Source organism: Pinus tabuliformis, chromosome 5_2, assembly GCF_031772625.1.
Source record: "Pinus tabuliformis cultivar Carrire ecotype Pingquan chromosome 5_2, CPIR1, whole genome shotgun sequence".
Classification (NCBI taxonomy): Eukaryota; Viridiplantae; Streptophyta; class Pinopsida; order Pinales; family Pinaceae; genus Pinus; species Pinus tabuliformis.
The window spans coordinates 858,710,641-858,724,022 of record NC_142306.1 but is presented as its reverse complement, the minus strand read 5'-3'; the positions used below and the strand labels follow the sequence as shown (position 1 = coordinate 858,724,022).

Here is a 13,382-nt window from a genome sequence, read left to right as displayed (position 1 = left end):
TGAGCAATAGCCAGGCCTACCACTTCGTTTGGAAAACTGCAGGCAATGTATCGATATAGCACTATTACGAATCAGATCGGACCCGCCATGGCCAATGCAGCACAACCACCACAACGGCTCTCTCTCTCTGGACTCTACCGCTCATTCCAATCACACCCAGCGAGACACAAAAATCAGTATCATATTTAACTGAGCTTGGTGCCACCACTAATTAAATAGGAAAGCCAGAGTTGATAGAAATTTACTACCTCACCATTTTCATGGCTTTCTCTGGAGTGAGTTAAGCTAGAGTTGGATTTGGATTTGATATTAATAAAGAAATTTGAGAAACAGGCATGTTAAACACAAATAATTTGTATTATTTATATCTAAGTTAAATTACAAAAGTCCTATAATAATATTGAGAATATTGTCCATAAAATCTCTCTACAAAACTCCAACAACCAATTATGTAATTTTATTTATTATAAATATTATTTCTAATATAATTATCTAATTTTATTTATTAGAAATATTATTTCTAATATTTATATAAAAATAAATATTATAGCAAATTATACCACCTATAAAACCTTATAATGAACACAATTACAGGTTGCTAATGCTGCAATTGGGCAGTTTACCCTGGTTAACATCCTTAGAATAAGGGGAAGTGCTTGATGGGTGTACTGGGATGTGCATTTCATCCCAAAAAAAGAAAAGAAGAGTGTGCTATAACTGGCCTTTTATACAGTCTTCGCAAAACATGTTAAGCCATTACCAAAGAAGACAAGACACCTCCAGATCTAGCATTATATGAAAGGCTGATGAATATATTCAATAATGTGCCCATTGTTCTCTTCTATTATGTTCCACTACCCCATAGCTAATAGTCAGCCATCCTCTGACAGACCATGTGGTACCTGATTCCTTTCTTGATATATATGGTGAAAAGAGATTTCATTGAATCCTGTCAGGAATTATAATACATTGCCATTTGGCACAAATTTCTGTTTCCTCGCATTACATTCTTGTCTGTCAAGTTGCTTAATAGTGATACCCTGTGCACAATGAATGAGCACAAATATTTAAAAACAAAAGTATATGACACAGCTGGCATGTCTCGATGCCATATTAAACATGTTGCCGCCTTGTGGAAGGTTTTGACTCTTGAGGACTATTTGACTTTGTGCTGCTTCATGAAGACCATTCATTGCCAATTATCCCAGGGCCAAGTCTGTTGTCTCTTTAAGCTAAACAAAAAAAGTTCTTTCCTTTTTTTGCTACATTATCAGAATATTTAGGCTGTATTAGAAATAAAATTTCTTTCCTCCACTGATCTAAGAGATAAGGATGTTGTTTTGTAAAATGATGTGGTTATTAACTTATTTGTAATTTCGTATTACTTATTAAGTTACTAATTCCAATTTTTTTTTGGTGCTGTAGGTTTCCTTTTGAGTTAGCCCACTACAAAATACAAATATGCCAAAAACCTTGGACCCATTTTGGGAGTATGGGATCCCTGATGGTGGGACAAATCGTGCATATCTTGCGTGCAAATTGTGTGGGACCAAGATGACAGGTGGGGTTACACGACTGAAATACCATCTTGCTAGACTCACTGGACATGATGTTGGCATTTGTACAGTTTCTAGTCCGGAGCTTATACAAAAAGCTCTTGAGGCAATTGAAGAAAAGGACAGAAAGAAGGAAGAGGCGGAAAGAAACAAAGTTGAACGTGCAGGTAGATCTTTCGGGATATCTTCTCCTGATTTTGGTGTTGAGGGTAGTGGCCCTACTGGCCCTAGTGGGAGGGGCTCCACAACTGGCACACCATCACATGCTAGTGCTACTGCTAGTGTGAATGCGAGGTCATCATTTTTTGTTCCACGAACAGGAGCTGGAGCACAACCTGGCATAAAATCGCTTGTTAAAAAAAAGGAGAAGCAAGAAGCAGATAGAGTCATGGGGAGGTGTATTTTTTGGAGCGACTTACCTCTCAGCATCACAAAAACCAATCCATTTTGGCAGCCAATGTTGTGGGCCCAGGGTACAAAAGTGCCACATATGAGGAGTTGCGGGGGCCAATTCTTCAAGCAGAAAAACAGGACATCAACTCTAGATTGGCGGAGTTGAAAAAGACATGGGAAGTCACTGGATGCACAGTGATGTCTGATGGTTGGACAGATAGGAAGGGTAGGACCCTTCTAAATTTCTTGGTACATTGTCCTAAAGGTACCATGTCTATTAAATCGCTGGATGCATCAGAACATATCAAAGATGCAACAACGATATGTGAGTTGTTAGATGGGTTCATTCGGGAGATTGGTGTGCAGAATGTGGTGCAAGTCATAACAGACAATGCAGCTAATTATGTGTCTGTCGACAGAATTCTTATGGAGAGGCATCCCACATTGTTCTGGACTCCATGTGCAGCGCATTGTCTTGATTTGTTGCTTGAGGATATGGGGAAACTCTCCTTCATCAAGGAGGCAGTTGTTATGGCTAGGAGCATCCCCAAGTTTATTTATAACCATGCTTTTGTTCTTAGCCTTATGAGGAGGTTCACTAGAAACAAGGAGTTGCGGCGTCCTGCCATCACACGTTTTGCCACAACCTTTATTACTCTTCAGTCTTTGCTTCGATGTCAGTTCGAGTTGAAGCAAATGTTTGTGTCTGATGATTGGCGTAATTGTAGATACAGCAGGAGACCTGATGGGAGAGCCATTGCAAAAATGGTGTACTTTGAGACATTTTGGCGTGGAGTACAAGAAGCATGTGCAGTTAGCGAACCTATAGTAAAGGTTCTTAGATTGGTGGATGGAGAGAAGCCTGCAATGCCTTATTTGTATGAGGGCATGGATAGGGCCAAGGAGGCCATTCGTTCCTATTATGCAGACAAGGGTTCTGCTGGCCTTGATAGGCAGATGATGTTATGGGATGTGATCGATAGTCGGTGGACAGGGATGCTTCATCGACCCATTCATGCAGCAGCACTCTTCCTCAACCCTGCATTTTCATACAAATGCAACTTTGATTTTGATGGCGAGGTGATGGAAGGGCTCCATTCCTGTATTCAGAGGATGGTACCTGATTCTGAGCTTTGTAGCAAAATCAAGCGCGAGGTACAGTGTTATCAGGATTGTGTTGGCCTATTTGGCTTTGATGCCATTAGGGAAAGGGCCCTCTTCATGCCACGTAAGTGACAAGTCATCACTCATTAGAAATTAGAAATTTGAATTTAATTATGTTTTAACTTTTAACTTTTAACTTTTAAGTTTTTGAATTTTTTATTTCATTATTTTGTTGTAGATATTTGGTGGCGAAGCTATGGTGCAAGGGCACCAAATTTGCAAAAATTGGCTATACGAATCTTGAGTCAAACATGTAGCTCTTCAGGGTGTGAGCGCAATTGGAGTGTATTTGAGAAAATACACGCCAAAAAGCGCAACAGGTATAACTTTGAACTCAAGCCTTCAGTTGAGCAATTACACTTATTGTAATTTTTAATTTTTAATTTATGACCTTCAAGTGTCAAGAGTCAAGACTCATTACTTTTTTTGACACTCTTACAGGTTGGAGCTCGCACGCCTCAATGATTTGGTGTATGTGCATTACAACATCCGACTTCGAGTGAGGCAAATAGAATCACCAGTGGATCTAGATGCCATTTCCTTAGACAATATTGATGTATTGTCTCCGTGGAGGGTGGAGTCTCAGGAGCCCATATTGGAGGAGTCACCTTCATGGTTAGAGCCAGTGGCAGATGATCCATTAGAGCAGGGGCAACAAGAGGAGGACTCGGAGTCAGAGGAGCAGCAGCACTTAGAGGAGGAGCAGGAGGAGCAGGAGGAGGAGGACACTGCGGGAGCATTAGCATCAACACCATCTGCTATAGATATAGGAGAGCATAGCTCCATGCCTAGCACTCATTATTTGACATTAGGTGCAGAGGCAGTGTCAGGACCTTCTACTACTAGGGGCAGGCCTGGCAAACAGTCCATCATGTTTTCCCTTAAAAGGGGGAGAGGGCAGTAGATAGATAGTTGCTAGTTTTATTTGTCATGCTACATGTAACTCATGATGATGAGATACTTTTATTATTATATGTGATGTTATTTTGTATTGGTTCTCCACATTTGAGTCCTTGAATGGACAATTATCAGGGATTAGCACGATTTGGTATCGCCTTTGAGATATCATTTCTATTTGACATCATATATATCAGTGTTTTCTTCATATTTATGTGCCAATGTGTTTATTTCATGTTGTTATTGCTTTATATGTTTAAAAATCTGAAAAAAATGAATATATTATGCATTTTTTATGCTTGCCGATATTTGTCGATATTTTGCCGATATTTTCGCCGATATTGCCGATAAGATATTTTCTGGACCCTCGCCGATATTTTCCCGATACCGATATTATCAACACTGCATTTTACACATAGGTTATGGAATTTATTCCAGTCAATTTCATCATTTTGTATAGATATCCATATCCCTAAAGTCTCTGCCAATAACAAAGGCTGCTGCTATGGATTTCCAAGCTGTTCTCACAGGCTGTTGAAGATCATAGTCACACACATCACGTATGTGGGTCATATAATCAATGGCATTCCCTGTGTCACTGACTTTCCAAGCATGTAGCTAGTTGTGCAAGTAGAGTTCCCTCACTTTGTTCAAGGTCTCATCCATATTCGTCGTTCGACAATGTGGTGCATTAGCATCTAACATGAAAACTCTTCAAGGTTCTGATTTGAGGAATGATATGATTGAGCCAAGTAGATTTTATAATATACTACATATCTTCATCACTTGATTCAACCTACACCAATTCAACAACTTTAGTAGGAGCAACTTCTTTGTTTTCTATAATTTTTAACAACTTTTGCTTCATCAAAACATTTTGTATATGAAATTTTCCCAGTGGAGTAGTTTTTAGCATACAACTTGATTTTGTGTAAGGGAATGGTTGAATATGTCAATGCCATTCTCCCCCTTGCTTAATAAATCTTCACACGAAAACAAGAAATTCACATAGAATCAATTGTTCAGCAAGTTTATGCACATTATCTCCACGATTCAAACAACGTCAGCTCTGATACCATGTTGGAAAGGGGAGAAGTTTTCTTATTGAGAATTGATTATTTGATTGATAACAAGGAAAACTCATCTTGCACTTGTTAACCTGCTATGTAACTTCTCTCCTTTCAGGGAAAAGGCTTACCCTGTGTTGCAGGCCGTAATAAACATGCCCAACCTGTATAATATAATAACAACACTGATATTGATGCATTTAGGAGATACACAATGTTGATTTGGGGTAGCATCAGATGTGCTTTAGCCATGAAAATTGGTGGAGAGGCTAAAGCATATGAGATCTCCAAGACCCATAAATGGTTTGGGGAAATTCCACCTGGTTAGAGAGATATTAAAATAATTAATATTTTTAATGGGTTCCTAAGTCTAAACTTAGGAAAATAAAAATATTAATGGGTATTAATATAAAACTGGGTGAGAAGGTTCTAAATGACAAGGATCAAGCCAAATCTAATCTTAGTCTTTGATTAGAGATTTAATCTCTGCTATTGAAGACTCAACAGAAAAATTATAAGAGGAGGTTTGAGGGTCAGTTGGAGATACACCAAGTTGATTAGTTAGTTCAATTTTTTGGAGCAAGGTTTGCTGAGAGAAATTGAACCAGTGATTAGAGTTGCAGCGAGGGGCCATGAGTGCATAGCAGAGAGGCAAAGATAGTGCTGGAAGACCAACGCAGAGGCAGAGAAGGCTACACAGAGCCAATAAGAGCCACGCAGAGCACTAGAGTGACTGCACAGAAGGCCAAAGAGCTTGCATGGGTGACATAGAGGGCCACAGAACCAACGCAGAGCATCAGTAGGCTGACACAGAGGTTTCTAGGCTAACGCAGAGGCCAGGAGGGCTAACGCAGAGCCTCAGAGAGGCGTTGGAGAGTTTTTCGTGGAGAAAACTTGCCGAATATCTGCTTCCGAAGAGAGGTATTACTGCCAGATTGATTTCTCTGTCGGCTGAGCCAGTTTGGCACCTAGTTGTACTCAAGAAAGATGCTTAATAATAAAACCCTTAGAACTGTTGCACTGGTTTTTCCAAGTTGGGTTTTTGCGGGGACGATTGTCCAAAAATAACGGTGTTTCTTGTGTGTTTGTCTATTTCTTTCAGTTAATGATCTGTAGATGGTTGAGACCGTACTTGTGTTTATTTTCAGTATTTATATGGTTAAATAACTTGTTAAGGAATTAAACAAGTAGGTGAAAAACCAAATAGTACTGGATGAATTTCTAACAGGTTAGACTTAGAAATTTCAACATACAGCCTATTCAATAGAGTACAATGTACCTATGAATTTACTTATTACAACACTGAAATCTTCTTGCTATAAAATATAGCTTATATCAGTGCACATCAGCTAAATTTGAATAATGTCCAAGGAATTTCTAACAGGTTAGACTTAGAAATTTCAACATACAGCCTATTCAATAGAGTACAATGTACCTATGAATTTACTAATTACAACAATGAAATCTTCTTGCTATAAAATATAGCTTATATCAGTGCACATCAGCTAAATCTGAATAATGTCCAAGAAACGCTAACAAGATAACTGCAACTTAGTTATCAATCTTCTTACGTTAATACAAATAATTTTGGATGAACTTAAAATGTATGTAGTAACAAATGAGTATCATTTCAACCATAAAAATAAATCACCCAAGGATGTGTAGGAAAGATAACTCTTGTTAACTAAAGTCTAAAAGCTGCAATATGTACTATAGAGTTACAGCAAGGTTCTCAGTCAAAATCTCAACTGCACCAATTCTTAGCAGCACTTGGCTCACACTAAAAATCTCTAGGCGACGTATGGCTTACACAACAAATTTATATCCTATAGCACACACAGCAGAAGATACACTTTAACAGGCAGATCCCACATACATCACAGATTGATTCCAGAAACTTTGCTCTCAAAATTCAACCTATCAAGCATGCTCATTAATCTCACCATCAGTACATCATGATCATACATAACAAATGTATATATAATTGCATTACAGTGATCAAATTTTACTGTACATAACCCAGATTGTCTTAACAACCTATTAATGATGGAATCACATATCTGAGGGTGAACACTTCGCCCCTAGTCCTTGAGATCTCAACTTTGACTTGGACAACAATTCTTATAGCAGAAGGCATAACTGCTCTAACAGAAGATTTCAGGTGAGAAAAACTAGCTCAGAACTCATAAAGATAATGTGGCAAGGTGTACAGAACAGTGTGCCTTATGCATATGCTATACAACATACCTTTGCGTCAACTGTTTCATCAATCCCCTTTATCTGTGATTTCTCATGCTCATATTTTTCATTGACTTTTCTAACAAGATGACACATATTTGGAAAATTAGTATAGTAGCAGCAAGCTTCTTTTGGAGTAGATAGGCCATTTCCACTTTTCAGAAACCATATAAACAGAAAATACTAAAAATATCATACGAACAACTCTTTCAGAGTTGTGTGTTGAAAATCACTTTGGAAGTGCATGTTCTTAGTTCAAAAGCTAGAAAGTTCTTGGTGATTATTTATCCTATTTGAAGCCTGAGATTTTCCCAAGAAAAGTCAGCTTGTCCATGGTGGGTCCTTTGTTCAGGAAGGGTGTTTCTCCATTTTCTCTTGGGTTCGACACTTCAGGACCATGTCATTTATACCATCTAACACAGCAATAATTTAACCTATTCGAGGTGGAGCTTCCCCATTTATTTTTGTTCACTCAGGTAGTGAATTCTAGTTTGTTCTGTATTTTCTCTTTGATGTGGTGGGAAAAGTGGTGGAGGTTACTCATTTATTTTGTCTTTAATGGTCTCAAGTAAAAATTTGAGATCATCAACTAAACTTCTTGTGGATTAAGTTGCTTTTGCTTCAACAAGGGTTTTCTTTATGTTTCCTTTTTCCTTTTCTAGATTATACCCAGTGAAACTTGAACCTTGTTTACTATGCTCTTGATCAGGTAGTTCCCTTTTGATTTGACAGGTATACTTATAAAAGCCTGAATGTGTTATAACAGGTTTTAGAAATCATTGGTGACCAAGTAAAGGTGATAAGGGCTGATAAACAAGGAATGTTCAGAGAAGACATGATAGATTATTTCAGTATTTAAATGTTTCTATTCATTCAATGAGGTATGTGACAAACAATTTCATGTAAAGATCGATAGTCATTTTAATAGCTTAGTTCACTTTTGAAATTTTATTTGCTATGGTGTACTTGACTGCATTGCAGTATATCATTGTTAACATCTGGAATTTTGATGCCTTCCTACTTTCTAGGACAAAACAATACTTGTACCTGCTAATGGTAACTCTTTGAGTAGTGATAAAGCTCCAGAGTGTGTTTTTCAACTCCATAATGATATTTAATCATTTCAGCTAATCTCAGTCTGCTTACAGAAGAATCTTTGAGGGGTTTAAATGTTGATTTTCTAGGGCATGGGCTAGAAATGATTTTTCTTCTACATGACAACTACTTCCAATGATCAGTTAACATTAAATTCACATAATATTCATTAAAAAAATCATTAAGCAGTTATACAGAAGAAAATATTAACCATTAAACCATGAAAGAGCAGTAGAAAAATAACTATGAAATCAAGAGACAAGAGACACAGAAATTAAACCTGAGGCCACGGCAAAACTCACAAGGGGAAAACCGGGAAAATTCTTTCCTCATGGGAGAGAGAGAGCTCCAGATTCATCAATACGTCAGAGTTAACCGTGACTTGATAATAGCCAAACCAGAAACTAAGAACCAAGATCAAATGTCAAGCCAAGTGCCATGCCCTCCTTAAGATTTTCGGTGCTTCTTTTTCTCCTGAAATGCGCTGGATCAGAGATGTTCAAGACAAAATTGATGTGTGAAATGAGGAGGAAGACTCTCCTTTATATAGCCTTTTGAAGGGGGTCGAATGGGTACCTCTTAGGGGCCCAGACGATCTAGAATAATATGAGGCTGACTTGAAGATTTTGGAGGCAAAAAAAAGAATCAAAATTCAAATTTTCAATTATTGCTCATTATGAAAATATGGAAGATTCCCTCTTAAAATCCTCCCAAAATATCCACTGGAAATTTCAGAGTTGCTTGGATTTTTGGTGAAGTGTTTCGTCAAACAGTTAGGGACCAAACTGCTGTAGGAGTTTTCCTTTGTTTTGGCACATAAAATTGAGAAAGCACAAGACCAAATAGATGCTGATATAAACAACCCAGCTCAAGCATAGAAATTACATGGAACCTGCAATGGTATTTTTCATTAAAATGTGCATGCTACAGCCATTTAAATATTATTTCTTCCTCAAGATAAGCCCAGAAATACACACCAGCAGATTTACATTCAATTCATAATGATATAACAAAGTTGTAATGCATAGTACACAAGGACCTAGTATGGATGGCTTCCAATACAAATGTGCAAACACAGTCTTGTTACAGGAATGCTCCAGTGTTGTCGCCCAGATTGTACAGGCATCGCGACAACCACTGGGCTGTCACTCTGATCTCTGCCCACTCCGTTCTAGCTGTCTCCCAACAACAGCCTATGGGGAATAGTCCCTATGGAAATGAGGTGAAAGACAAATTGAGAACCAACTTATCTAGGAGACGCTGTTGAGTAGCCTAGCTACTTGGTTAATTTAGGCAAGATACAAGATTGGATTTACTATTGAGATTAGTGCCTTATTGAGCCAAATTCTTGCTTATCTACAAATTAGATGCCAAGTAACTGGATGGACAACTGCTGCCTAGGTGCTTGTGTAAAGGATGTGAGTGATGCTTGGGTTAGGATTGTTTGTGTTAAGTACTTTAGTTATGTTTATTCTTCGAAATAAGTACTTGTTAATTAAAATTAAGGGGCAATCCTTAAACATAAGATAATGTGCCAAGATAACAATGTTGATTTCTGGTAGCATCGGATGTGCTCTAAACCTCAAAATTTGCAGGGAGGTTAGGACACATGTATTCCAGAATACCCATAATTGTTTTGGGAAATTCCACCCGGAGACAGTTTTATTAAAATAATTAATTATTTTTAATAGATGCCCGAGTCTAAACGTAGGAAATTAAAATAATTAAAGGGTATTAATTAAACTGGAGGGGAAACTTCTAGAAGAATATGAGGATCAATTCAAAATGATTTGAGCCATTGATTAGAATCTAATCTGGGCCATTGATTGATCAACGAGAGAATTATAAGAAGAGGCTTGATGGGCTTTTGGAAGAGACATCAGAGACATGTCAAGAGATCGAATTTCCCAAAGAGGGCAACGCAATAGTTGCTAGAGAATCGACCAAGGTGATTTCTTGCAGTGAGGGGCAGGGATAGTAGATGGAGACCAGAGGAAGATTTCCAGATCTGGGGAGTGCAATGTTGAATTTTCTAAGTCTATCTGTTAGAAAATTAATCTGTATTCTGCTGGTTTATTTCTTCTACTTGTAAATTATGAACAAGTTATTTAAAACATTTAAATACCGAAATAAACACAATACAGTCACAACATCTACAGATCATCAACTGAAAGAAAACAAGCACACAAGTGTCATCGTTATTTTTGGACAAATGTTATTGGAAAAACCCAATGCGGGAAAACCGGTGCAGCTATTCTGAGGGTTTATTATGATGCAGTATTTCCTTGAGTACAATTGGGTGCCTAAATGGCTCACCCGACAGAGAAAAAATACACGGCAGCAATACCTCTCTATTCGGAAACAGGTATTTAGAAAACCTGTCCCATGAAACCCTCTCTGTTGACTCTGAAGCTCAGCGCTGGCCCTTTTGGCCTCTACGTCAGCATCCTGTTGCACTGTGTTAGCCCCAAGACCCTCTCCGTCAGCCCTCTGGGGCACTGCGCAACCTTTGGAACCCTCTGCGTCACTCCCTCTGCCTTCTACGTGGATGACGCAGTCCCTCTGGGCTCTGCGCTGTCTTTGCTGGGCTCTGCGTGGCCTGCTCTCGTTGTTGCTCTCGCTCTTTGCTTCTGCGCTGGTCTCTTGGCACTGTCTCTGCCTCTTTGACCAATACTCACTGCCCCTCGCTGCTTTCTTAGCAACCCCGCTCTAGCAAAATGAATGATTGATCACTCTGGTGTGTCTTCCCTTTGGCCCTCAAGCCTCCTCTTATACTTTTCTTGTTGGTCCTTCAACAACTGAGATTAAATCTCTAATCAACGGCTAAGATTAGATTTGGCTTGATCCATTACTTTTGGAACCTTCTAACCCAGTTTTATATTAATACCCATTAATATTTTATTTTTCCTAAGTTTAGACTTAGGAAATCCATTAAAAAATATTAATTATTTTAATATTTCCCAAACCGGGTACACTCTGTCCAAACCATTTCCGGGTCTTGGAGATCTCATGTGCTTTAGCCTCTCTACCAATTTTCATGGCTAGAGCACATCCGATGCTACCCCAAATCAACACTCCCTCTTAGCGAGGATTGTGCTCTAGTAATACTCCTCAATGAGCATCACTTTGATTATCTGGCGTTGGTACCTGTGTTGATGCTAGGTCTCCCCGCCCAACATCCTCTGCACTTCTGCATCCTGTACTGCTGCCCATGGCCCTGCCACTGCCACTGCTGCATCCATACGACAACTCCCTCTGCATCCGTGCTGCTGTTGGTCCTTTCTCCCAACATTGCATCTGCACTGCAACCCCCTCTCATCATGCTGCATCATGCTACTGCTAACCGCTACTGCACTGCAACTCAGTTACTGAGAAGTAAGTAACTGATCCACCCAACTACTGACACCCTTGTCAGGTTAGAAACACTCTTGATGCTGAAGCTCCCTCTATCGCTAACAAGTGCTCCCTCTACTGACCTCTACATTGTTGCAACAACTCCCTGCATCTCGCACTGTTGCAAACCTCTCTGTACCATCCCGCACCGTTGCAACACTCCCGTGCCTCTCGCATTGTTGCAGCCTGCTAGCCTCACGCTATCCATGGACTCTCGCACTGTAGCACTCTTTGTCGCTTCATCCGCATCTGTCTCTACCTACATCCGCAATCCTACTACTCCTCTACGGGGCTCTCGTAGCAAGGTATAATCCACGAGGTTGGGTACCTCAAGGATCCTGCCCGTCATTGCCTGTAGTCCTCCTGACTACAGCTCGATGTCTCTCCACCTCTTCTCTAGAGGTACATGAGCAGTCATGGCGCAATTGTCATCCTCCTCACCTCCTTCTCTACCTTCGCTGGTGCTGCCTTAGAGTCATAAGCCTCTCCCTTACTCTTCTTCCTTGGACACTGGTTCGCATAGTGACCCAGTTTCCCACAGTGGAAGCACTTGACCTTGGAGAGGTCCTTCTTCTTCCTCTTCTCCTACTTTCCTGCAGATGCCAGAGCTGCATCCTCTTCCTCTTCCTTCTTGATCCCGACTCCCTTACTGCCACTTCTCGTCTTGCTCAACTGCCTGATCTCCTCTTGGCGAAGAGTCACCCACAATTCTTCCTAATTTGGAAGATCCTCCCTGCCTAGTATGCTCTGGAAAAATTTCTCCCACTCCTCGGAGACTGCGTTAAGTGTGGTCCTCACCATCAACCCCTGATCTGGCGTGGCCCCTATGGAAGTCAGTTGGTCACGGATCTCCTTCAACCGACCGAGGAAGAGATCTATTTGCTCTCCCTTCTACATCTGGTATGACCTTAGCTGATTCTCTAGTAACATCTTCTTTTGCATGGAAGTATGTTGGTACAATGTCTTCAAGTTGTCCCACATCTCTTTTGCCGTTTCCTTCTCGGCAATATGTTGGACCACATGATCCTTGACCCCATCAAGGATGATGCACTTTGCCCTGGCCATTGCCTCCTCGTACCTTTCATTAGCTATTGGGTCAACTGGGATAGCCATTACTCTCAAGGCGAAGCCCTTGATGCGAGGTTTGTCTAGAATAGATAGGATCTTGGACTTCCAGACCACAAAGTTGGACGCTCTGTCCAGCCTATCCTGTTAAAATTGGAAACTAGGTCCAAAATCCATGTGGGTCATCTTATTTATGGCAGCTGATATTTTTCTTGGATCCCTCTCATCGAGAGGTGTAGGATTGATCTAAAGATCATCCGATTCTGATAAGTATTCATGGAGATATGAATTTATTTGTGTTATGGAACAATTCGTCAAGGTCGGCCAACAACCAAATAACCCTCACGTGTGCTCAAAATTTTAGTATAAAAGGAGGTGACTTTATAGTCATCTGATCACACACTTCACTCTTGATTTATCTCCACTTGTTTTGGGTTTTAGTGGAAGAGAAGTCTAAGAGGAGGAAGCCCTAGACACGGGAGGAAAGGAGCCTTAGCATGAAGCCTAAACGCAG

The 13,382-nt window shown here is 39.9% G+C and overlaps 1 protein-coding gene across 3 annotated transcripts in view; it reads left to right on the top strand.

Annotated features, from left to right (window-relative positions):
* Positions 1 to 13,382, top strand: part of SLP1 (Calcineurin-like metallo-phosphoesterase superfamily protein) — a 363,036-nt gene that overhangs the window by 299,808 nt on the left and 49,846 nt on the right. For all 3 annotated transcript variants that reach the window (XM_089437119.1, XM_089437120.1, XM_089437118.1), the window contains one exon: positions 8,082 to 8,196. In XM_089437119.1, the coding sequence (XP_089293245.1) occupies positions 8,082 to 8,174 (93 nt within the window). In that variant the 3' untranslated portion in view covers positions 8,175 to 8,196. The remainder of the gene's footprint in view (positions 1 to 8,081; positions 8,197 to 13,382) is intronic.